A 27,634-nucleotide genomic window follows, 5' to 3' on the forward strand; every position below is an offset into this window, starting at 1 on the left:
TGTTTCTGTTTGAAAGCCTGAACGCAGAGCGTCTCTCCTTCTCAACAAGCTGAAGTCCAGACTTGATTCAAATCTGCTCGTGGATTCTGGGTCACTGGGAAAGTTTGGTTTCATCATCATGTTCTTGTGTCACCAGATCTAATCCAGGGATGGCGTGTTTCTGATCACGCCATCCTAGGAAGGAAGGGGTCCAGTCGCTCCTCTAATGTCAAATCGTATTAATAATAATAATAATGATAATAATCCTACATTTCCACTCAACAGCCAAGAGATGGTGATTGGGTTAGGTCTGTAGACGTTACAGGTGTCAGGTTGAAATGACAGATGTAGAGAAAGCCACCATATCCGTCTGCCCTGGATCTCACTAAACCTCACGGTGCATTTTAAAGCAGCGCAGAAAAAGATAACAGAAAAACAAAGATTTGGGTAACCGTTCAGACAGGTAACAACTAAACACCCTCTACATTTACACACACAGCTATAAGCGCCAATAATCAAAAACAATGTTGAAAATCCGCCCAAGTAACTTTTTTGGGGGAGCTTTGTTTTAAATTATTTCGCGGGATTTCTAACACCCCGACAGTTTCACAGCAGCTTTAAACTCACTCCATCTTTGCTTAAAGTTCTTCAGCCCCACTCCTTTTCTTCTCCGCGTCACAACTTCACTCATTGCTGCTAAGGTCCACCGACACGCCGTTCACCTCTCAGCGGCTTGTCTCTGACGCTCCACAGCGACAAGTCATCGTCTCCATCCCCGCTCAAACCACGCATCCGTCCGGTTTCGCAGTCAGAGCGAGCACCGCACCGAACTGTGGGGAGCACGGCTCCTCTGGTGCGTTCAAAGTCAGGCGGAAAAACGAAAACTCTGCTCTCCAGAGTGTTCTGCAGGGCTGATGTTGTTCACCGATTAAAGTGCAAAGACTCGATTAAGTAGAACAGGGATCTGCAACCTGTATAATGATTATTTGTAATGATTGTACATATTTAGTAATTATATATATATAAACTGTTTTAAACAGTTTTTAAACTGTTTATAAACAGTTTTTAAACTGTTTAAAATAACAGTTTTTAAACAGTTTTTTAAACAGTTTAAAAACTGTTTTCAAACTGTTTTAAAAAAATAGTTTAAAAAAACAAATTTTTATATATTTAAATAAAATAGCACACATATTTTGCATCTGCTATTTATTTTCTTCTCACCAGGTTGGAAAATATGTAATTTTTATTAATTTTTGTTTGCATAATTTCACACAAATATTATTCCAGAATCCATTCAGGTATCCTCTTTCAGAAAGTGTCTTATATCTTATATTTCTATGTATTTTTAAAACCTAAACATATATATAAAATGTTTAATATTACAACAAATTTCCTATATTCGATAGTCATCTAAAATCATAAACTAACTGAGAGTAAAAATGACCATCAGTTCAGAGGACTGTTCATGTGCAGTAAACTGTGCACAAGAGGTTTTTTCCCCATCATCTCATCAGATAGTCTTTTTTTAAAGCAGAAATTAACCACGTGGTCCATCACCATTGTTGGTGGAAGTTGCTTGTGCATCGTACCAGAAACATGTGATTACAAAAGTTCTGGATGAAACAAAAAATGTAATTATTTGCGTTAAATGTAATTTAGCCAGTTAAAAATGTAACTAATTAATCACAATGAACGATGGAATTCCATCCTTGTGGTTTGTGTTCTAAACCACAAAAGGCATTCTATGCCGTTTGCACCTTTACTTTCACTACAGTCACCGTGCAGCCCGGTCTGATGTGAACATTGTTACAGTTTACTACAATGTTGCTCTGGACTTTTGCCAACTTCGGTGACGTTTGTTATAATGCAATCTGCAGATCAACCCTTGCAGATGCTGAACTGCCATAGTCGTGGACTTGCGACATTCAGTCCTTCTGGAAGAGCATGTGGTGACAGTGGAGAGGAAAAACTCCCCCTGAGAGGGAGAACATCCAGTAGAACATGGAACCGTATGTGTTAAAAGGATGGGTCTCAGACCAGGAGTCCAAATCCTTAAAGAACAAGTCTGAAGTCTTTTATTTTTTGTCTGACTCAAGATGGGTGTCAGTAGCACACATATTTGCTGTTGACTCAAACTTGAGTCACCATTACAGACATAACAGCTGGTTGGATTGAGTTTTATTTGTCTCCTATTTTATTTTCCTCAATCAGGAAATCAGGATCATTTTGTCAGGTTCGTTTCCTGTTTCACCTTCAAAATCCTGCTCATGTGGTTCAGTTCACTTTGATTTAGGCTTCTGTGCTGCTTCATGTGTTGTTTGTCACGGCTTTTCAAATCTCTCTGCTCTCCTCAGCCTTTACATTGTCTCCATTTAGAAATTGTGCGTGAATATCTCACACACAATTGCATGAGGTACTGAGATATTCGCAGTTGTGCAATTCTGTTTCTTTCTGTGTGATTCGTGTAAGAATATGCATCATGCCTCTTGGTTCTGTAATCAGGGTTTCAGAAAACACAATGTCGACAAGATTAAAAAAACAAATACATTTTTTATATAAATGCTGAAATTCTCAACAGGAAGATAAGTAACACTCAACAACAACAACATGAACAGAGAAAAGGCTTCCTCCTGAGAATCTGCTGCAGTAGGAATATTACAATGTACTTGAGGAAGAAAGAAAACTATAGTAACTTTAAAACTAATGATGAGCTATTTTTGCATTTCTGGACATTTCATCTTCATAATAATATAATAAAAATAAAAAACCTTTCTAATGTATTGATTTATTTTCATCATATAGACCTTGCTACACTAAAAAAAAAAAGATGAATAACTCAAACGAGTCATGTCCAAAGTTTAATTTTTTTTCCATGAAGCTTATTGCAGTGCTATTCCAGTGCTAAACAACACCACTTATTTCTGTTCCCACCCTGAAAGCACACATTCAAGCATTAGAAACTGGTTTTATTGCGGCTTCAAGCCTTCCCACAGTCACAGGAAGAAACCAGTTTCATCAGGGGGTTTGGAGGCACCTCAGCACGATTAAAACTAAAACGTCAGCTTCTGTTTATCTCAACTCAAAAACCATGAACTCGAAAAGTTTTCTTATCACAACAAGTAACACTTGACCTTTAACACGGCCCACACCCAGTCATTCTTTACAGCTAAATCTCGTGAAGCTGTTTGCAATGCTGTCCGTGAACCATGCTGGGTCTGTTGGGATCATCAGGTTAATTTATCCTTCATTAAACAATGTGTGTGAGCTCCCTGCAGAGCTGTGACCCTCGCTGCTTAGAGTTCTCACAAACACCACCTGTTGTTAAAACAGCATTTATAATGTAGGCTGCTGATATTAATAATATTTATTATAGTGCAACATCTGTTTGCGGGGATACTGCGATAAAAGTGGTTATTTGTGCAGACAAGCTGTCACCCTGCGCTGTGATCCTCTACAGACCACAACAGAGGGATGGTTAAACATTTGCAGGGAGAGACGTTGCCAGTGGCAGGACGATGTGGCTCTGACGTCGCTCTCTGGCCTCGGGGAAACCGAAGCGGTTTTCTGCTGCGTTTTAGAACCCGCTAAGAATCACTTCAGGATCGATTCACTGAAAAATTTAAATGGCAATGTTTATATTTTGGACAGTCGTACACCCGGCCCATGTCAGCTTTAGTTATTTGTGATTTGCATGTAATTATTACTCTCATCATCACGAGTCCTGCTTGAGAAAAACAATAAAAACAGCCTCAGTCTCTTGATGAAAGGTTTTCTTACAACATTTGGTTTTAAACTGGATCTTGACACGCTGCCTGGAGAACCCCTCAGTTACAGACGTGTCAGGTAGATGAGAGACATTGTGTTAATTCCTGTTTTTGAATGTGGTGAATCTGTTTGGTCACTAATTCTTTTAACTTGATCTCATTTAAATTTTTTGTGACAACTCTCTATTCTTCCAATGTACAAGCACGCTGAAATGCCTGTTCTCTGTTGCTGCACTTTACACTTGGGAAGCATTTGTGTTACAAATGGCTTTTCTCAGCATGCTCGTCTCTGGCCGAGTCTCCTCCTTCCTCCTTTACTGAAAAATGATATATTTAATAACTTAGTGATTTTGTAGCTTTGATGGTGAGGGTGTGGGGACCCAAGGCATTTTAAAGCCTTTGGTTTAGTTACACCAAATTTTCTGATTGGGTCAGATAGTCTTTTTCCCATTGTTTATTTAGAGAATTTTTGAAAATCATTTCCTTTAGAAGTAAGGAAATGAAAACATTTCAATATGTTTCTGTAACCTGTGTCTCCAGGGTTTCATCCCACCCCACAGACTGTGAGGGACACACACAGCATCTGATACTCAGACACCTAAGATCAGATATCCGTTACCTCTTTCTCAAGTGATAAGGTTCAGTCAATAAAAACAAGAGTTTTATGTCCCTGACGAAGAATAGGCTTAAATTAGCTTCATACGTACCAAATTTTTTCAGCAGCTCTTGAACCCGACTTACTTCTGGAGCACCCGCTTCATCTGCAGCTGAGACAAGGTTTGAAAGTGAGAAAATACACAGATGTTGGCATTTCTTGTCATGTGCTCTCGTTAAACATTTTAACATCATACAATCATTTTCAATGAATTTTCCAAAGAAGCTCATTTGTCAGATTAAAAGTACCTTTTGAAAATAATCTGGTCTGTTCAACCGGTTGGCTCCTGGTAGGAGATTCCACAGGATCTGCTGTAGGACAGGCAGACTCAGAAATAGTTACGTCCCATCGACCATCAGATCGCTCAGCACCAATAATAATCCCACAAAGACTGTTTGAAAACACTAAATTATATATATTTATAGGCACGTTTGTGATTTTCCTGTGTTTTTTCTGTGAGCTCTGGTGGCCAAACGACAACATTTTTTGCCAATTTCATTGTCATGTATTTGTGCTACGATAATGAAATAAGTCTAAGTCTAACCTTTAAGCAGGTATTAAACATACTTTTCATGAAGCCACATTTCTGTATTAGAAATTGGTCTGGAAAACCTAATGTAATTCCTAATCTTAAATATTGTGTTTTTAGTAGCTGTAAGCAGAAAATCATCTTAATTAATAGAAATAAAGGTTTGAAAACATCAGCCTGTAAGGAATTAATCTATGATACGTATTTTATTCAATGAACTGACTGAATATACACTAATAATATTCTGATTTATTGACTATGACTGAATGAGAAATGAAAAAGTACTGACTGTTTTCTGTACTTGAATCAATCTTCAGTCAAGCTTGATTGAATCAATCAAGCTTGATTGAATCAATCTTGATTGAATCAAAATTGATTCAATCAAGATTGAACCAACCTTCATGAAGTTTAGACTTTGTCAACACCTCTGTCACATTGCTTTGCACGGTTGCCTACAAAGAAGTCAACGGTTTCAATGAAGACTGTCCGTCTGTGTCTAATCTCCAGTTTGTATCAGGACTTTCCCATATGAAACACATGAATCAGAATTTAACAGAAGTTGTAAATTAAAGCATAGAACAGGAATCTGAATAGTAACTTGCATGTTTTGTTTAAGTCTAACTTTAAAATGCCCCTACAGAAACAAACACATAAACAAAACCCCCACAAATACAGAATATTGCTTACTGATTATTTTACATTTAACAAACTCTCAGAGTTTGTGTTTGATTGTTGATGTAGTTGTGTATTTCATAATAATTGAATGAGACTCTACATTAACTGAACTACTTCCCCGTTCCTCCCTATTTTAAACTTGATTTGACATTTTTTTCACAACGAAGCTTTTGTATTTACCATCAGGCGGTTTGGTCCTCTCCACTTTAAAGAACCAACACATGTCCCCAAGCACATTTTGTTCTTTCACAGTTTGATTTGTTTGCTTTCTTTCATAGGCTAAACTCATGAAGGTATTAATGACCTTTCATAATGACCTGATAACGAAGGCTGGTTCAGTACTGGGAACAAATTTCTTGATTCTATGTGAAAGCAAGAAGTTCATGGACAACCCTGAACATCCTCTTCATGAGACTGTCATTGAAAAACAGAGTGTCTTTAGTCAAAGGTTTCTTCCAATTCGTTGTAATACAGACCGCTAGGAGAACTTTTTCTGCCTGCAGCCAAAAATATCTATAAACTCCTTCAGTGTGACGTCATGAGCACCAGATCCTGCCCCAACTCCCAGCTGGAGGGCAAAAAGCTGCTCCTGACGATGACTGCTATTCATTTTAGCTCTTATATTGCCAATATAACAAGCAAAATCTTAAATGTACGCATGATATATAAAAGAAAAGGGATGCAGTGCTTTACTACTAATTGTCAACTCTTCAAAAACCAGACAATGTCTAAAGAAAGTGTTATTTAAGAAAAGAAATAGGGAGGGAAGTAGGCCAGTTATTTGACTTTGACCACCAAAAAACACTCAAACATTTCCCACACAAAGAACAGAGCATTCAGTCTGTTACAGTTTTATGTTTCTAGGCTTAGTATTTACAGTATTTTACAATTAAGAAGTATTCTTTGTGGTAGATTAGCTGATCTAACACAGCGGTGGTAGATTAGTTCACAATTTACCTTTTTTGGATGATTCTCGAGCTGATGAAAAAGATCTCAACCCTCTCCTTCGCTCAAATCCGCCCTCATCCGCACTGTTGTGCCTTTCTGTAAAAAAAATAAAAAACAGGTTTACAGAACATAAGAGTGAAGCTTTTACTGAATAACAGAACAGCAACATGATTGAGCCTCACACTGATACACTGTCTTACTTTTGATACGAAGAGATGAAAAACTGAAGGTCCTTCGAGTGTTTGGAGAAATTATTTGTCCACTTTCCTGGAAGGATATGAAAAAGGTGTTAGGAAAAAAAGAATAAAGGAGAACAAAATATCAAAATTAATTTGATGGCAAAAAAACAAAAACATTTTAGCCACCCCTGAAGGGGTACATTCATTAAAAATAATCACACACCAAGTAATTAGTGGATGATTGTGAAGTACTTGATAAAATTCTAGATGTTTCTGTCCTGGTAGGGTTTTATTTGTGATGATAGCTAACAGTAACAAAAGAATTGACTGCTTCAGAGCCAAATAAGAAACTTTTTTTTAAATACAATGGTAATAAAAAGGTTTTTTTTTTTTAATCAGACTTTTTAAGGTTTTTTAATTCAAACTATATGCTTTGTATTCTTAATCTTTCTCCATGTGATTGTTTATAGAAAGTTCTCATCAAGCTGACTAGAAAAAAAGTTTTATTTTTCTTTTGCAAACACATGGTGATCATGGTGATTCATTTTTTTCCCCATAAACTGAAAATAGAATTTTAAATTTCCTTAGCTTGTCAAAAAAAAAAAAAAAAAAAACGAGGGCAAAAACAGTTTCTCATTTTTGTGAACACGTTGCAAATGCTTTTGCAACTATTAAGTACAATTCTCAGCTTTTTCCCCACACATCCAATGTCTTATGTTATACTGATCAGAATCCATTATGTAGGTCTCTGATGAATAGAGATAAATGTGTGAAGGATTAGATCAACCAATGATCAACAAAACTCCTGAAATAGCTCAAAGATACCATGAGCTGTCAACCGCCAACAAATATGTACATAGTGTATAAAGATGGAGCACAACACAATGTTATATTTCTGACAGTGGAAGGACGAGGATCTAGATGGGTCAACAACCAGAAATTGAGTTACAACAACATTTATTTTCCTTTTGGGAACAATAAAGCATTTTTGAATTTGAATTGAATTGAATTGATGGAGTTCCTCTCATCTTGCTCCTCATCCATTTACTCCATTGAGGAACATCTCTCAGTGTGGCGTTGGCATAGATTACAGTAAAAGCATGTGACTCTTGTCTAGACTCTATTTATTTCCCGTAATTACAATTTACATTTGTGGTCACCAAAACTTTGGATTTAGTGTGTGAAAATATCCCTCCAGAGAACACAGTTGCACATGACTAATACATTTGACTGTCTTATCCGTAAGAACTTGTCATTCTGAAGAACTGACACGTTCACTGAAACAAATATTTAATGTTGAGAAATGAAATGAGGATTTTGAGAAAGAAACTGGATTTTACAGGCAATCCACGCTGTTTTGCTGTTTTTACAAATTGCTTTGAGAAATGCATTTACTGTTTTGCAAATGTCGAGAATGATTTGAGAAAGGCACCAATAAAACTGAGAAGAACTGCAATATCACGAGTCCCCAGAAAAATGTACCTAAAAGATATATTTTTTCTGATTTATGTTAGAGTAAATGTTCCACCAAAAGATCACAAGAGTGATATCGAATCAGATCACAATTGTGCTATAAATCAAACACGATGAGGTCATAACATTTTCAGCTTTGTTCAGTTTGATCCAGTCATCTCAGGGTTTATAAGGATTTAGTGACTCGTTCTGACTTTGGAAATCTGCCACTGCCGTAGTTACTCATTTATTCTGGAAAGTCTCCAAAAATAACTGGATAGCCAGCAATGCTTCCGTCTCACAAAGCTTGTAGAGAGCGAGGCTTTCTGTGCTGACCTTTATGACTGTTATAATCGGAGGATTTCACACAAAACTATAAGAAGAGTTCCACGCTGCGTTTCACAGCAGATGCTTCCACTCTGAACTGGATTTCTCAGCCAGATTCTCAGCTGAAGGCTCGAGCTGTTTGCATTGTGAGCGAGCCTCGTCGGTTCTGGATGAGAAGACACTCTCGCTGTTTATAGCACAGAAATGACAGGACGTGTCCCTGTCCTCTGGGAAAACTCCCCGGCGACATAAACCACTACTCTACAAATGGAATGCGTCAATGATGAAACGAAGAGTTGGTGGAGCTGAGGAGGAAAGCAAAGTGTTTCACTTTCTGCCCGCCTTTATTTCTCATTTTTTCCCCCTAATTTAAATTTTTCCAGTTTGCTGTTCAGTGCATCGTTGGCTGTTCTTGGGAAGATTCCTCTCTTTGCAGGAAGTGATGAGTTTTGTGTTTCTTATTTGTTTTGAATGGATTACTGAGCGGAAGGTCTAAGAGAGAGGACCGGACAGTAAATGACAGCCGTTCATTATTTATGCGAGGGGTTGCAGAACAAAGCAGCGCATTAGCAGCTCTAAAAGGCCCCACTGATTCCTCTCAGTCTGTATTTAAATTCCTGTACTTGGTCGGGTCTGCGCCTAGTTTACTGTATTTTTAACCTTGAACATTACAAAAAAAACACACACACGAAAGATTAAAAGATTTATTTAAAGTCACAGTCAGTTAATATTATGCTGTTTCAACTAAGTATATATCAATAAGTAGACAATTATTGACTGAATAAATACAGCAATAATCCAAAATCGCCTCAAACCGAAGGAGAGAGCAAGCATAATGAAAATAAGTGGCTTAACTTGTCAAAGTATAAGCTTCACATTTGGTCAGTTTGTTAAAGGTAGCTGGTGGAGAACAGATACACCTGTTTAAAATTAGTTGATGTTAAAAAAAAGATTAAGAAAGAAAAACATAAAGATGAAAAAAGATTTCAGCTCTGTCCAGGACCTTCCCAAAGCTGATGATCAGTTATAGTCTCTGCCTCAGTTCTTTCTGAACTGATGATCTCAGAATATTTTGAGACTCTGAAATACTTTAATAGTTTTTGTTGTTTTTTTTTTAATAAATCTTGGTCAAAGCCTAAAGTTATTCTAATAAATTTGCTCCTTATGGATATACGTAGATTTTGTGTTGAAGAGGCATTCTGTGAGCTCAGTACCAAAGATTTATAAAAATAATTTTGAAATGAAGTTTAGAGTTTTAAGAGTTTCACTTCCAGGACTTGTGGGTAAAGTAGAAACGGCATCACAACAGAACTATAACCGGATGGTGACTGAGGAGAAGGTTTTTTCTGTGTCTTATGAAAACAGCAAAAACATGCAGGAATGAAAACTGTGCACAGCAGCCAATAATCTTCACCTGGAGTTTTTACATCTTCCTGTTTTTCTTGCTGTTCATGCATCACATCATTATTTTGTGAAACGGGGAACATCAGTTGGAGTGTTTATCCAGTGCTGCAAATGCTACCAAATTATTTTTTGTTATTTAAACAGAATACTATCGAAACAGTCGTTAGTGGCAGCAACTTCAGGGACCTATAATCCATTTTTCACTGATTACTTTACCTGCAGCTTGTTGTGACTTGAAATTGGTGCAAAAAGGGACAAACCTGAGAAAGAACATACTGCGACGATATAAGGAACTGGAATTGAACCTGTGGTTTAAAAATAGATCAAATCCACTAAATCAGTATTTCAGGACAGACTTTAACTGCTTCGATGCAACTTTTGTGATTTTTACTTTGAACCAAAGAGGCCAAGTACTTCAGAGTAGCTCTAGGAAATATTAAAAAGTAACTTTCTGTCATCTTAAAACTCCTTCCTGATTGTCTGCAACAATGATTACTGCTTTATAAAGTCTGCAAAGTAATACTCTTTAAGTTTTTCAGGAACTTATTGTGGTGGTTTTGGATGGCCAAAAGCTTTTCAGAAAACTGCTGATTCTTACACAAGTAATTGTCTGTCTGATGTTTGAACAAGATTAAAAATGGTTAAAAAAAAAAAAAAACAGTCCAGTTTCACACTACTACTTCCCTAACACTGTTTCATGCTAGCTGTGTTGTAGTGCTAATGCTAGCTTCTGAATGAACAGAAACATTGATAAAAAATTTTTGTCTGCATCTACAGCTGTTTTTAAATATTTCTGTTGGTTTTTCTGCTTATGAATGCATCTCTTGCTGCCCCTGCACAAAGCGAATGTTAATTTAAATGTCTGTCTTTCAGACACACAAATACAGACCCAATTTCCAACGCCAATGCTTTCAGCAGACTTTATATTAGCGGACTACCTTGCTGACCTTCACTGTTCTGAACATAGACAGTCCAGTGCATTATGGAGCTGTAGTGTGGTTCAAATGGTTTAAACTAATGTGCACTAGACTTGGTTTACATTTCCACACTGCATTCAAAAAAGTTAGGTTTCACCATAGATTTTATGAAGCCGGTAAAACGTAACGTTCAGTAACCAAGGAAAGCAATAAATCATCCATGAACACCCAGAAGTAGAAGAGCTAAACTCATCTCTCCAATCTCAGCAGCTACAAAGTGTGCTCTCGTAATCGTCACCACAGGAAACAAAAGTTGTCAAGATCAAAGTTCTGTGTTCCTTGTGTCATGTGATAAAGGGCAGGAAATGTCAGAAGGTGTCATTGATCATAATTTTAGGTTTCTACAGCGTAGGTCTGTTTTCGCTACGACAGCCGGACTAAGTTTCTAAAGACAGTAAGGCTGCAGATTTACTGGGAAACAAGTGAACAGCCTTGACCTCTAAACACTGTGACCCTATGAAGGAGAATACTCACCACCTGTGCGTTCCCTGAGGCTTTGTCCATTTGTCCTGTGTGTGCAGAGGAGACAAACGTGTCCACTGGATAAAGAGAAAATGCTACAACCGTGGCATAAGTCTGCTTTTATCTGCTCGGCAAGACACATGTAGAGAAATGCATAGGACGTGCAGATCTGTCTCGAGCGCTAATGAAGACACAAGTGCACACGCATCAGGAAGTGCAGCTGATGAAATGTGCAGTTGGTGGACTTCACTCTGATGCCAGGATTTCCTCTTTTAATGTTAAACCAATATGCCGCGTCACTGACTGGGTGTGTTGTGAGAAAGTATTGAGAGGAGCAGAAAACCTGTTGAGCAGCTTTTGAATCCAGTTTGGCGAATAACTGCACATATAATAAACAATAGTCTTTATTCACCCCGAGGCTGCTTTTGTTCGCACTCAAGTAAGGTGAGCAACTGCACCATTCGCTGTGGGCAGCCAGGTTAGGAGAAGGGACAGGTAAAAAGTTTCCCATTTCACAGCATAAAAAAAAACCCAGAGATGGCCCTCCTTCACAGAATGTGAGAACAACACACACCCTGACACATAAGAATGCTTATGCTGCTTCTCAGCATATTCATTTACCAACACAAAATGTACTTTTGAGTAGCTGGTTGAATTACTCAGCTTGATATCGATTTGAAAGAATCTGTTCTACATTTGCTGTAACGCTTTGTGTTTAAAGTCACTAATTCTGAGCCGCGACGTCTTTCAGTCATTATGTGTATGTTACAGTTTTTCTCAATTGCTGTGACCTGCTTAAAGGAACTGATCCACTTGGTTTTCACCAGCAGAAGATAGATATTAATTTTCACACTGACTTGGCACAGTAAAGAAAAACAGGTTGTTCCAGGGAGGCGGGGTAAATGAAATGCTTTACTTTGCAGAATGTTTATCGGCGTTGGGGAGGAGCTGAGGATCTAAAGGTGAAATCAGTGAGCAGGCAGGAAGCTCTTCTAAAGCTTCCTTATTATTAGTGCTGAGGATTAAGACCAGGGGGCAGACTTCGTTGGATGTAGTGTTCAAATTTCAAATTATGACTAAAAACATATTTAAATAAGATACTTGAGACATTTTTGTTGCAAAATCTAAAAATGTTTAATTTTAACATTAATTAACCTCTCCTATTGCTCTCATCCTAACCCTGGATGTAATAATGACAACAACCAACAAGCAGCACCAATTCAGTCTACAGCACCACAGAAAATAACCACTTTATTTTAGTATTTAGTTGCTGTTGTTTTGTTTTTTTTACAAATTATTTTCAGTCAGCATCCTTGGCTTAAATGCATTTCATATTTTTGTCAATGTGAACCATTTGTCCAATAAGAGACCTCATTAGACAGCCCATCAACCCTGGTCGCAAATTGAAGTCACCAGAAAATTATCCAACAGCTGCTTTTCTTTTATCGTTTAGTTAATAATCAGTGTGGATTCACAAACACCATCTTAAGTGCACTTAAGCACACGTTTATGTGCAACAAGGTACTTGCGTAAAAAAGAAAAAAAGCCTGCAAAGCTGCAGAGACACTTAAAAACAAAGCCTGGCAACTGAGCCTATGTGGTGATTTTTTTTTTTTTTTTCTGATGTTAAAAGCGAAAATCATATACGGCCAAAAGACAATCCTAAATAAACAAACAAGCCCAGCTAATCCTCACAAAGCTCTGTATGAGATGGGATATTTAATTCCAAGTGATTCTCCACGTGTCACCGCTGATGTCATTCCACTCGGCCATTGTCCCAACACGTCGCTGCAAAATACCAACACAGTCATTTAACAGAAACTGCTAAACTGGTGAGCATTTGGTCAGTGGCATAGCATGTTGCTGCTATTTCCTCTCTTCATTCTCATGTTTTCTGCACCCTTTGCTTCTACATTATGGTTTGTTAGTGTAGTGTCACCTTGTGATGTGTTAATGCCACATTATTGGGCTAAAAAGTGTTTTCACAATGCGACGACCCGTTTGTCGGCTGTTTGGTCTGCTCAACACAAAAGAGTTTCAGTTACAGTTGTGACACTTCCTCGCTGGTTTGAGGTCAGAACTGAAGTAATATGGTCACAGTTACAAAACAATGTCAGTGCTGACATTAGCATGCATGTTGAGAGCACAGGCAGCTGTCCCTACAGCCATTACACATTACACTTTCTGGACAGTGTTTTTTTTTTTTTAAATCAAGTGAAGAAGGCAGCCAATGAAAATGCTTAAGGTTTATGGCAATATTAAATGAAAAACTATATTTATATTAACAATGTGATATTTAAAAGTTATCTGTTAAAATCCAAGATGTAAATGATGGTTAAAAAATAAAAAAACCTGATCAACTGTAACCTTAACTCCATATTCTAAAGTCCTAAGATAAAAACCAGCCTAAAAATGAATCTTTGAAATTACAATAAATCAAATCCAGTGTTTTGTTTTTTATAAACGGTTGACATGTTGGGAGTATGTCAGAGATAAGGGGCATGACTGAAATCCCCAGATGTGATGTTGTGTCTGAAAGGTAGCATGATGATGACATCACACGAAGTGTCGATGACAGCTGATGGTGGAATCTAAGTGGTCGCCAAAATAAAACTGGTGAACCTTCTTGGTCAGTTATTTGAAACTAAACCAACTGGTAACATTTCAGTATCTTATTTACATAAACAACACTTCATACCATGGATGACACCATCGTCTGTTACTCACAAGCACTGCTAATCCACCTCCTTTGCTTTGCTGCTGCTCGTTAACTCTCTGTCTGCTTGTACGATCAGAGAAACACTGCAGTCGGGGATATGATCCTACAGCCATGTTCAGTGAAACACATAATGCTGTAGTCCAATCTTGCAGCCCTTGTTGGGCTTTGAGTTCATCTGATTTGCTCTCCAAAGGTCTCACGTTGCCAACTGTGATCGATTGAAGCGACGGTTTGAACTTCATGTTTCCCTCTCTGCTCTTTGCTCCTGCTCTGTCTGTGTCTCCTTTCAAACTTATGTAGGATTTAAAGCTGTAGATGAGTTTTGTTTGAGCTTTTGAGATGTCGATTAGCTGCTTCTTCTTGTTGAAAAACACCTCGTTGCTATGGTTACACCATATTCACAAAAGTGAAAAGGTATAGGAAAAATTCCTCCCAGTTGCACAGCATCAACACCGGAGGAAGCAATCATCCAGAAAAGCAATGTTTCAGCCAGAAGAGGAGGATTTGAAGTTATTAAAAATAATAAATCAGAATGAAAGTAACAGAGCTACTCCAACAGGTTTCCATCTTGAACAGTACAGGCATAGAGTTGCTCCATGAAATGTGGAAAGAAAATTTTGTTCCGGTGAGTTAGTAGGTTCACTGAGAAGCCATCTGAAATTATTGGGGGAGGGAAAATGAAACGAAGGGAAAGAATCAGTCCATGTTCACAGGGTTGGGACGAGGATTTGATTGTATTTGTGAAGAACATCAGCACCACCAACAGCCTTTAGTCAGAGGCTTCTTCAGATGCAGTGCAGCACAGCACAGACCGCTGCAGAAGACCTTTGCTGCCAACAGCCGTCACCATCTTCAATGACTCTTTGAAGAATCTAAATTAAGGAGTTAAAACAACATTTAATTTCCCTTTGGGATTAATAAAGATTTTTTTATTATTCTTAGAATTTGAATTTCCTGTTATGTCTTTGTGAATAAACTCAGCTCAGACAGAAAAATTGTTAAACTCACAGCATGAGATTGTAACTATGGTAACACGACAGCAAAAAAAAAAAAAGGTTATCATTGTTTGTATATTTAAAAAAGTAATCTTATTAATTCACTGAAATAAAATCAAAATAAGTCTTAAAACATTATTTGATCTCTAATGAAACCATTCGTCAGTATTATCCTTCTCAAGATATAAACATTTTGGATTAGCGGTCTGTGCTAACACTGAGGCATTTATTGGAGTCCCCTGATGGTTTGGAAGCCCTTGGTAAGCGGCTTAGTTCACTAGTGCGTTGGGCCGGCTCCACATGCACGTCCGATGAGATGTCATTTTCTACTACCTACTGTATATTTTCTCACACGGCATCTTGATGATTGTGGTCAATGATGTTTCCTTAAATTTTCTTGCAAAGTTGAGCACCATTTTCTCAGTCCTTGGCAAATGCAGATAAGAAATTAAATTTTTTACAGTCACCACTGTATCGTAAAATAAGATTGATTTTTTTTTGTGCATTCACTTAGTGAAGAAGTAATTTATCACTCCCATTAGTGCTGTTTGTTCCAACCTGTTTGTATTCAGTATATCTACTAATGAGAGATTCTTTTATCTCTTATCTGAAGCAGTAATCTGACACCTCTGTGTCATGCAGCTGCTGCCACAACATCCTGGAGATCGTGTTGCTCTTCAGTTTGGTTGTAAACGTTGCACCTCTGCCAACTTCACTGAATTTCTTCTTTCATTTCCCAGTCGGAGCATGTGTGCCTCTATTCTGAGGTCTGTTCCTTCTGCACGATCCTGTGTGAAGGCATCTTAGCCGATGGAAGCAAACAATGTCTGGTTATTATTTCAATCTGTTTTGTCATGTTTAAATAAGATGTAGGCAGGGAGAAAAGGAACCTATGCAAATGAGTGGTTGTTGCCACTAACAACAGGTCAGGGAGTGTTCCTGTCAGCTTACAGGCTGCATGCAGGGCAGGGAAGGTAAAAAAAAAAAAAAAAAACTTTATCTAGCTGCTCAGGCATGACAAAACATGTTGAGGCCTGCTCAGAGGGTAGAGCTGCATGGACAGGTTGTGTCAGTCCAGGTGTTTTAGAAATGAAACCAGTACAGTCGGAACCAGTACAGCTGCTGGAGCGACAGCAGGCCAGCACCCGGCGTCACGCAGGGCAGAGTTTGGTTAGGGTGAACAAAAAAATGATGATTCATTCTGCACGTTCACAAAACAACAAAATAAGCAACAAGACTCTCACACAGAGTTACACTGTGACTTTGTGCTGGATATTCTCAAAGAGGAAGAGGAGTTTTTAGTCTTGTTTGAAAGATATTTTCATTGCCAATTTGGTTTTATAGCACTAAATAAACAGATTGTAACTGACTGCAGTATAAGCCAGTTTAAAAATGTTAGTGCCCTTTGGGTCTATGGTTGAATTTTCTATTTATAGTTTCTTAGCTATGACATCACTGCAAAGATAGAAACTCAATGTGGAGGTGGTCCAGCGGTGGAGGCGTTTAAGAGCACCGCCACCTGCTGGCGCAAACGGAGAATGTTGTTTTCATGAAAATGAATGAAAGAGACGTGGGAACTGTGAGCACAATAAACTCCAAAACAAAACAAGATATATGTATTTTATTTTGTATATTTTATTTTGTAGGTCACATAGAGAATATGCTAGTAAAAGAATGAAAGAAATGAAGAATTGAGTTAATGAAATGCTGAAAAAAATAGAAATTGTTAGAAAACATGCAGGAAAACGTAGTTGAAATACGCTTCCTTGAGTTTACAATTTCAAAGATTTTTTTGCCTTTGAAAATCTTTTTTTAAGAAAATCCTTTAAAAAGATTTTTAAGGTAAAAATGATTTTTTTTTTTTCGGTAACATGAATCCAACATGAAAAGACAAGAAGTTGTTTGTTTGTTTTTTCAGATAATATTACTGGCTATTGCAAATAAATATTCCTACTCGTTCTTCATCTTGGTTTCTTTATATTCTGCCATTGTTTAGTTTTTTTTTTGAGAAATTTTCTTCCTCCTACTTTTAAAATCACATCTACATAGAACAAAGGGTATTTTTGGGAGACATATGTCCTGCTATATTTATAACAGAAAATCATTTACCAACTGTGATAGTGACCTGTACTTCTTTGATATACAGTCACTGAGGGAAATCATAAAAAAAAAAAAACCCTCATCAGCACTGCAGATTGAACATCATTTTCCCCACAGGGGTTCCGTGGATGAGGATGATAGTGAGAAGGTGGAACGAACAGAGCATTGGTGTTGGTTGGCATGGCGATGAGAGCAACAGTGTTATCCAACACATGGAGGTGTAAACTGGCAAACTCCAGAAACTGATGGTCATCCTGTCAGAGGTTTCCACTTAGTCCCAACAGGCAGAAGCTGCACGCCACACTTTTGCTCCACTTGTGGTAGTTGCGCCCTCTGGTGGTCATTTCAAATATGCAAGTTGCTTGCAAGATGAATCATTTATGTGTTCATAACTGGACTTTATTTTTGTCAAGAAAGCTCCCTTTACAGAAAATATGGATAAAGCAGCTATTCAACCTTATCATTTTTTACTTCAGACAGAAAATAAATAAATAAATAAATAAATAAATAAATAAATAAATAAATAAATAAATAAACAGTCCTCAGTTGTTGGTTGTCAACTTTAAATCCCACATACTGCAATAAACCAGGACATTAGGCCCAATGTTAAGTCAAACATGTGGAATTGTAAAGTAAGTTCATATTTCAGATTTGTTGTTTGCTAATATAGTAAATAGTATAATACATTTTACTGAACCTGAAGAGCAGGGTCAAAAAATGACAGATAATCAACAAACAGCACCATTTTCCCTGCTGACTGTCTTCAGTCAGCTTGCTATTGAAAAAATAGCCATCTGTTTAATTTACATTAACTGAAATTTCCATCCATCCATTTTCTTTACACCCTTGTCCCTTAGTAGGGTCAGGAGGGTTGCTGGTGCCCATCTCCAACATTCCAGGCGAGAGGTGGGGTACACCCTGGACAGGTTGCCAGTCTGTTGTGTTTTTGGACTGTGGGAGGAACCGGAATACCTGGAGAAAACCCACACATGCACAGGGAGAACATGCAAACTCCATGCAGAAAGACCGGGATCGGGAATCGAACCCAGAACCTTCTTGTTGCAAGGCAACAGCTCTACCAACTCCCCCTGAAATTTCCTTCCATGAAAAATCTAGTCCTATTCAATCCTTTCAAATTTAATTCAGTTCTGATTCTGTCAGGTTATTAATTGTTTATATTGAGATTAAAATGAGAAAAAAAAGAAGTTGTCCCAAAAGTCAACAAATGTTTATTTTAATGATAAGGTAGCTAAAAATTTCAAAGCTTCAAAAAAAAAACAAACTCATGACATATCACTTATTAAGTTTCAATTATTTCGACTCGGCTCTTTAAATCCTGCTTCAGAAGTACATCATTTGGGATATTACAAATGGAAAATTTGTAATATAGGATAGTAGGTCATGCAGAGAAAGTCAGTGAAAACCCCACAGATATCCCAAAGACAGAGTAATCTCTCCCTCCAGGCGCATCTGTCAGTCAAACTTACAGTACGGTCCAGATTTGATAAGGAGCAGCTCAGTCCGAGGTGCCACTCAGAGCCACACAGTCTGGACATCTACAGAAACGGGTCACAGAACAAGAACTAATCACAGAGTCCTTGCTCCACATCCTGATGCTTCATCATTTTTCCATCATCCGACAGCACAACACAGAGCACACCACAGATAAAGCTTTGCATAACCCATGGTGAAGTTCAAACATGACATCATATCAGACTGTCCACTTAGTTTTGTCCTGGATCTTATCAAGCTCACATCACTGGAGATTTGGCTTGTTAGGAAAATTCCAGCCAACAAACTCCTGATTCCAACCGTTTCTAAATTGGCTTAATTTAAAGATGTTTTGCTTTTTGTTTAAGTGAGTCTTGCTTTTATTCAGACTAAATCCATCTTAAGAAAACCATTTTACGCATAGATATGAACACACTTTTTACCATATTGATGGGACTAATGTGTTGACCAAAGCAGCATACATGTTTGTATGTTTGCATAGAAATTGAATGCTGCTTCTCCATGTTTGGTTCTGGTTCTGGGGATGCAGAGCAGAACCAGAACCAGAAGCCCTGAATGGTCTGGAAGGTTAATGTAACAACAACACATCCTCACTGTATTTTGGTGCTAAACTGTTGGATGATTTATAAACTAACAATGGCATATTAGAGTCTGTTCTCTGAGCTACAGGGAGCCAGTGGAAGAACTTTAGGACTGGGATGATGTGCTCTATCTACCTGGTTTTCATGAGCAGCAGAGTTCTAGATCAGCTGCAGCTGTTTTTATTTTACAATGTTTCCTTAAGGTAGACCTGTGAAGATATTATTGCAGTAATCAATGTGACTAAAGATAAGTGCATCGATGATTCTCTATAGATCTTGCCGGGACATCAGTCCTTTAATCCTGGAAATGCACTTCAGGTGACAGAAGGCCGACTTTGGAACCATGTTTATGTGACTCTAAAGGTCTGAGTCCATCACTTAGATTTTGGGGCCTGATGATTAGTTTCTGGCTGTAATAACTGAAGATGCGTGCTGAGTGACCGTAGATTGTTTTTCTTCTGGTCCAAAGATCATAACTCCAGTTTTGTTTCTGACCAGCTGGAGGAAGTTATGGCACATTCATGCATTGATTTCTTCTATGAATCTGCTCCGGCTTTTCTTCTGTACATTTCAGCATTTTTATTGCAGACAAGAAGAGAAGCTATTTCCATTTCTATTAATTTATTAATTTTCATTTTCATTTTGAGGTTTCGCAGTGATAGGTTGAAACCAGACGCAGCTAAAAAAGCATGCATCTGGCTGGCTGCCCTGAAGGTCCAGGATGTGCTGAGGAACAAACGGTTAGCCGTGTTTACCTTGGTGTGGGCCTAATGAGGGGGCAACGGAGTGGAGCAGGTGTCGGAGGCCAGGTTTTCCCACTGCCTCCATCAGACACCACAGACATGACAAGCTGTAGCCTCACCCAGGAACAGCATGTGAATTCAGATTAGACTCAGCTTTTGTTTTACTACTGTACAGTACACAGCCAGTGTTTTATTTAACCACCAGCCTTATGCTAAACACGTCTGAAGGTGATCAGTCCTGCTGATCTGAAAAAGTGCCATTAAAATAATTCTCTTGTTTTTTTCTTTTTGCAAACATGAACAGTTTGAGCATGTTTCCTTCGCTAGCTATATTAGAGCAGTTTGTTTTCCTGCTCTAATATAGCCAGCTTGTCTGGTGTGAATTAATTTCCCACCAGACAAAATTCACAGTGACTGTGAAGCTGATATTCCAGATTTTCGGTCATGTTTGGTCCCAGTTGTCACCATAACCTTTTTGTTTCTCCAGCATATCTGTATCCTCTGCATTTTTGTTTCTATTTTTGAATTTCAGCTCTTCCCTGTTTTGCAATGGCACTCCCAAAAAGGAGCCCTACCAGACCTTTGAAGCCCACTATATCACTTGGTTTGTTTATGTCAGCTTCTCCTTCAGGTCGGCAAAAAATCAGATAAAATCAATTCACAAATGTTTGTTTTTAGCACAATTTATATTCAACTGAATAAGTCCATGTCCCCATTCCTGTCTTTTCTCCAGTAAATAATGTAATATTGTACATTTATTGATCCCTCTTCTCTCCAGCTAGATGTTTTTTTTCTGAAATTATCTTTTGTAAACTGCATTATGATCTAATGTGAATGCACACACAAAGCTAAAACTCCTTAGAAAAAGTATTTATCCCCCCCAATCAGTCACTTAACCACCTCAAACCTGTATAGGTTATTAGCTTTTTGTGATAGAGCATGGTTTTGGTGGTACACAGTTTTCAGCTTTTCTTTTTTTCTTCTTTTTTTTCTACAAATTAATTTGTAAAAAAAATTATTTGTAAATTATTTTTTTTTTTACAATTAATTTAATTGTAAAAAATATTAAATTAAATTCCATCCATTTTCTTTACACCCTTGTCCCTTGGTGGAGTCAGGAGGGTTGCTGGTGCCCATCTCCAGCTATCGTTCCGGGTGAGAGGCAGGGTCACCCTGGACAGGTCGCCAGTCTGTTGCAGGGAAACACAGAGACAAACAACCATGCATACACACACACCCAGGGGCAATTTGGAGAGGCCAATTAACCTGACATGTTTTTGGACTGTGGGAGGAAACCAGAGTACCTGGAGAAAACCCACACATGCACAGGGAGAACATGCAAACTCCATGCAGAAGGACTGGGGCCAGGAATTTAACCCAGAGCCTTCTTGTTGCCAGGCAACAGCTCTACCAACTGCGCCACTGTACAGCCCCAAAATATTAGATTATTTTTTTTATTTAATTTATCATAATATACTACTTTTGCCCTGAACAACATTAAACCTCAGTTAAGGTCAGGGTTCAAAATTTAACAGTGTGTTTGTGTGCGTGCGTTTGTTTGTAATACTTTGTGGGGACCATTTTCCTGACACATACTATTTTGTGGGGACCCATTGCTCCTTGTGGGACTGAACTCTGTTTTAGGGTCAGGGGTTAGATTTAGGACTAAGGTGTGAGTTGAGTTTTGGTTAGGGTTAAGATAATGGTAAGGTTTAGGCTGTAGAAATGAATGAAAGTCAATGGAAAGCCTCCACAAAGATAACCACACAAACATGTATGTGTGCGTGTGTGTGTTGTTTTTCTCCTTATAGTGGTCTGATATTCCTACATGGTTGCCCTAATAAATATTAAATAGAGTATGAAACAGAAGTATTATTCCACTGTAATCTGCCCTTAGATGCAAGCAGACAAATTGTTCTGCTTGCCTAGTTGGAGTTGTGACCAAATAACACACACACACAAAAAAAACGTCTACTATGAATCCAGATATAGAAATAAATTGCTGTCTTGATGATTTGTTACAAACCAACAGAAATATCATAAAATACTGGAGAAGTTTCTTATTTAAGAGTTTTGTCATAATGCATAGCCATTAGCCATCATCTCAGTAGCTTTAAAAGGACATTTGGAAGCCAGAGCTAGAGTTGTGCTCAGAAAACGACTGATTCTAAGAAATATGTTACTGAATTTGGAACTGAAACTACAGCCGGTCCCTGTGTTGCTTCACTCACAGCTATATTATTCATCATGAACAAGGTCTTCTTTACTGAGTGTTTTTATATTTGTACATCCAGAAAAAACATTTTGTCTTCTTTGCATTCATCTGTTTAAAAGTGTTTACTTGGGAATTGGACCAGATCCAGTCCCGTCTAAAGTGTCTTCACTCGGCACTGACACAATGTTGACTTCCACCGCTTCTGTGCATTTTTGTTGCAGTTTAGGTTTCTGCACAGCGTGTCAGGAGGTCCACCTGTCCGTGTCTCTGACAGTACACCCAGGCAGACCTTTATCTCTCTGTCAAGGCTGCTGGATGAACTGAATGCTCTCCTTTTTCCTGCTGCAGTGTTAGCAGGGTCACATCTGCAGCAGAGCAGCTGCAAACAGGAGATGCCAAACAAAAGGGCAGAATTCAGCAAAGACCATCACAAATCCTTTATCTGGAAGCAGCAACTCAGCTGCAGCACGCAAAACAAGACAATAAAACAAAAAAGAAAAAAAAAATCCAAGGCCCTCTGTGTCCACCAGCTTCATAATAAACATCTGGTTTTGGAATCTAAATATACCGTTATGAAAATACGTTAGTCACTTCAGTACAAATTTAACTGATATGGACAAAACAATCATGACGGAAATATGTCATGATTGTTAAAAGGGACAAAGTCTCTGTTTTGGAGACATTTATGCTGTAAGATTCTATTTAAAAGCATGTTGTTGTTTTTTTTCTAAAAGAAAAAACGAAAGATAAAGATCAGTTTCAGCTTTCAGACCTCTGTCAGATTGTTCTTCTGAATGTTGACTTGACTATTTCAGAGCTTTTCCTGTTTGTTTGTTTGTTTGTTTGTTTGTTTGTTTGTTTGTTTGTTTGTTTGTTTGTTTGTTTGCTTGTTTGTTTGGACTTACTGTTTCTCTGGCAAATTAATCTCCTCTTCATCCTCAGTATTCAAGCAGATCCTAAGGACCTGGGTTCAAACTGACAGGTTTTATGGACTGCTCATAACTTCTTCCACCTTGACTGAATCATCAGGTCCGTTTCTTTTGGTGATGCACAGTCTTGTTTTTGCCTAAATATACCTTTAGGCCCAAAAGGTCATGTTTGGTTTCATCAAATCATAGCATGTCTGTCTTGTGATCTTACTCTTTTGTCCAAAGATAATAAATACACTGCAAAAAAAAAAAAACTGTGACTCTACCCTTGTCTGTTTCGGCACGAGGTGCTTTTATGCTTTCAAGTTAGCTGCTTATTTAATAAAACAAGTGAAATATCTAAAAGACCTTCACACAATCTAAAATATAAGCCCTCTAACTGTAACGCAACCCCCTTTGAGACTATCAGAAAATAATCCTGCCTCTGTTTCAGGAGCTGCAGGTGACCTTTCCAGGTGGCGGTGTCAGAGTGTATCATTCTACGACATGAAAGGAGTAAAACACTTTTAGCCTTCATCAGAAGCACAGAGGGACTCACTCCTTCTGCTGTTATCGAAAAACAAAAAAGGAGACGCACCGCTTAAAAGCCGAGCGCTGCAAAACTGATGACGCCACTGACACAGGCTACACTTTTCATTGAGCACAAGCTTGCTAATCTCCTGCCATAAAAATATTGTGTGCAAAATGTTACCAGCAAATAGCTGAAAACAACAGCAGCTTCTTGGCCATGAGAATCAAACAGTGTGCGTGTGTGTGGTGGGGGGTTTGGGGCATGGCTGCATGGGAAGAAGTGGGAGTAAATATTGCTATCATGTGTGACGCAAGCTGCCCCAAGAAGAGAGTTCTCCACCCGCTCCTTATCGCTGCCCAGCTGCAAAAGCCTCTCTGAACACAAACGCTTCAGCACTGGGCTGCTCGCTCCAGTCAGAACTGAACCCCATAAAGATGAATGTTGTCGTTTTTGACACTCAGTATAGTGTTGTTGCAAGAAGATTGTCTGTCCGATTGCAAGAAAAAAAAACAACAACCAAAAACAATTCTAGTTGATCTGGTCTTCAATAATAAATCACATTGCCAGGCTGGTTACATTTACTCAGTTACATTTACTTCAGTAACTTTTTTTGACAAAAAGAAAAAAAACTTTTAGGAGTATTTTTTTTTTTTTTTTACTTTGCTGTACTTTTTACTTTTACGTGAGTCGTTTTATTATGATATAATAATTCTCTACCCACTGGAGGAAAACAAATATTCACCAGACACAGAGACACACCTGCAGTTTCTGTTAAAGTTTCTTAAGTTTTATACTGAAAGAAACTGATTTGGAAAAATTTTCTTTTATTTGTTGTGATTTATAGGACAAGTGTACTGTACTGTGTACACACACACACACACACACACACACACACACACACACGCATTCACGTGCGCGGACATTTACGCACACATAACACAAACAAACAAAACCCACCCTCACACATGCTCACACCTTTATAATATACATAATATAGAAGGTCAAAGCTTGAGTCATACCAACACCGGTTTACATTTCATTATTCCATCCATCCATCCATCCATCCATCCATCCATCCATCCATCCATACAATTTGGGGTAAAAACGACATATTTTTAACATAAAATGTAAAAAATATGTAAAAACATAAGTGTAAAAATATATTGTTATTCTCATATTTTATTTAACTTCTTTCACAGTTTGTATATAAACTACTGAGTAAAGCTGTGAACAAATAATGGGAACCACAAAACTACCAAAAGGTAAAAATGAAAACTGAAGAATAGAATCAATAAACCAATCAAAATGATGCATGATGTCACAACTCAACATAAACACTGAATGTTAAGAACCAGGTTTATTAGAAACGACTGAGACTTTGATTCTCATTGAGGTATTCTCTGTTGGATTTTGAAATCTTTAGCTCTAGTCCTCTGCTTCAGTTTGAGGGATTTCTGGATTGTACGCAGAAATCAGACCTCGGTCTAACTTTTGAAATTGACCTTTGCTCTGGAATAAATCTGATTATTTGCATTTAGTTCATGACTTAGGAGGAGCATTTCATTTTTCACATCAGGGTAGGTAGATTTGACAAAGCTTTCTTCTCTTGATTCTCAAAATCTTCATGCTCAAATAAATATTGGCTCTATGCAAACATGATCTGAATATGACTTCATGACTAGACCCTGGAGGTATAGATTTGATGTAAATTTCAACCAATTCAACTCAACCAATTCATTGAATTTTTAAAAATGCCTGGATTGAAATCACCCCTTTGGACCTGTAAAGGCTGCTAGTGAAGGTCGCGTTTCACCGCTGCCCTCCAGCTCCAGACGCCTCCTGAAATCGTAACGACGTCATGTTCTGCGTCTACTCTGCAGCAGCCCAGCTCTCCTGAAGCTGAACTCTGCTGACTGGAAACACGGTTAGATTCCAGCTGCGAGTTCGAGTTCGCGTTGGGTCACTGACAGGCTGCCTCTGCAGGAATGCTCCAGCTGACACATGGATCACTGCTTTCTGCCAACAATTTGGAACAAGATTATTTTTATTGAGTGCCTCACCTCTAAATCAGTAAACGTTTTGGGGTTTGAGGGAAGCTGTCGTTCAGATAGCCACGCCGTCACCGTCGTATCCAATGGTTACCATACATTTATGTTGGCAGGTTGGTGGTTAAGACACAAAGGTGAGGCAGAATTACTTTCATTCTGGCAGCTTTACTGCTGATATCTAATTTATATATGTATTAACCAATGGCTACAAAATGTAATAATTAGTGATAATTCATAGCACTAATCACTGTGCAAATTAGTAAAGAAATTATCTTGGGATTACTTCGAATTATAGTGGAAAGAATGACTAAACCCCCTTAATGAAGTTCCTTTTTCAGTTGAATCTCCAGCCTATTTTCCTAATAAAGCAGAGTAAGATCATCTAGAATTGCAATATAATATTTGTGGTTTTTATATTGCATTGCTTTTTGAAAAAGTTGTGATTATTGCTGCTAGAATAAACAAATTATTCCAGTGAGTAATTTGCACCAGTCACTGGAGTCACTGACCTTTCTGTTCACTTAGTCAGAGAGTTGATGCTGAGAGGCTGGTCTTCTACAGGGAGAATATCTGAGGCCCAAAAACTCTCAACAGAACCAGAGTTACAGTGTTCTTCAGTGTTCTTGGGAACCTTTTTGTCATGAATAATTAAATATGGCGTTTTAAGGGGAAATATTTGGATTCAGGACAAATAAATGGAAAAAAAAAATTGCATGAAGTCCAGAGAAAGAATCTGAAAGATCTCCAGAAAGGGTCCTGAGCTAACAACCATGAGGACATTAAAAAAAAAAAACAACAAGGACGTTCAGCTGCTTGAATCCAGACTCCACCTTCTACCAGATCAGATTATCTGTTCCTGGGATTCTTTAGCTGATTCTGTTTTCCACAAAACTTCACTTCCTACAGCTTTGAGGCCAACAAAAAAATGATGTATATTTTCTTTTGTGGAGGCCATCTTAAGGCTGACCTCAACACTGGCCTTCACACTGTCTGAGCAGTCAGATACTGACAGCCTGCCACAGCAGCTAAAACGCAAACTTAACCAGATCAGCTGGAGATGAATCCACCTCTGGGTTTGTCTTTCATTAGAGGCTTCAGACAGGAATCCACCACAGATCACCTTTCATTAACTGATGATGATTTGGACAGAAATGATCTTGTACCTGTCATAATATTTTTGAATGTATCCATCATTTAGCACCTTGATCAGTTCTTAAACTTTTTGTTTGGCTTAATAAGGATTTGTGGAAATTGTCCCCAATGAGAGGACTACTTACCTTTATTCAGAGTTATTTTTTTTAACAGTGTTATCATTTTGTTTTCATTGTTTGCAAAAAAAGATATCAAGTACAAACATGAACTGGTCAGTTCATGCACTTAAAATGATGCCCTAATATGGCAAAAGTTATGATATAGAAATTGTGACTGCTTATGTAATCATAACCCCATGTGTTATCTTGAGCTTATCTTCCTATGTCAAAAACTAGATTCAGGAGCGACAGTTTATGTTTATTTAGTTAGTTTTATCAAATCACTTTAATTTAAGCACAATAAAAATGGTGGTCAAGGTTCAATTATCTCAGCAGAAAACTGACAAGCTGCTACAAATTCAGTTTCTATCAATATGTTTTTCTTTTCACTTCGGTTTACCGACGTTGAAAAGCGTAGATAAAAAAGTGAAATCAAAGCTTTTCATTCTTTTCAGCAGAATAATCCTCTCCACTAATCTTTATAAAATGTTGCTTAAGCTCGCCAGTTTATCAGGCTGTTCCACACAGACACGTGTGACGACCTCCAGAGCTCTTCCAAACCGATCGCCGTCCAAACGCTAAGTCGCCTCAAACCAGATGTTTGCGATTCTGCTAAATGTCACGTTGACTTGTGTTGAATCGGTTCCGACGCTCAAGTGAAAGCCAAGAGACAAAGAATG

The 27,634-nt window shown here is 38.1% G+C and overlaps 1 protein-coding gene across 2 annotated transcripts in view; it reads right to left on the minus strand.

The window, feature by feature from the left end:
- The window catches only part of dennd2da (DENN/MADD domain containing 2Da), a 28,316-nt gene extending 16,717 nt beyond the window's left edge, over positions 1-11,599 (minus strand). Inside the window, exons 1-5 of one of the 2 annotated variants that reach the window (XM_007576956.2) lie at positions 11,364-11,599; positions 6,751-6,817; positions 6,560-6,646; positions 4,647-4,709; positions 4,451-4,510 (exon numbers count right to left, since the gene is read on the minus strand). In XM_007576956.2, the coding sequence (XP_007577018.1) occupies positions 4,451-4,510; positions 4,647-4,709; positions 6,560-6,646; positions 6,751-6,817; positions 11,364-11,393 (307 nt within the window). In that variant the 5' untranslated portion in view covers positions 11,394-11,599. Of the gene's footprint in view, positions 1-606; positions 963-4,450; positions 4,511-4,646; positions 4,710-6,559; positions 6,647-6,750; positions 6,818-11,363 lie in introns of those variants that run through there. The other variant, XM_007576957.1, reaches the window with a different exon arrangement.
- Between the last annotated feature and the right edge of the window lie 16,035 nt (positions 11,600-27,634).

This window comes from Poecilia formosa, unplaced genomic scaffold (assembly GCF_000485575.1).
Source record: "Poecilia formosa unplaced genomic scaffold, Poecilia_formosa-5.1.2 Scaffold421, whole genome shotgun sequence".
In the NCBI taxonomy this organism is placed as follows: domain Eukaryota; kingdom Metazoa; phylum Chordata; class Actinopteri; order Cyprinodontiformes; family Poeciliidae; genus Poecilia; species Poecilia formosa.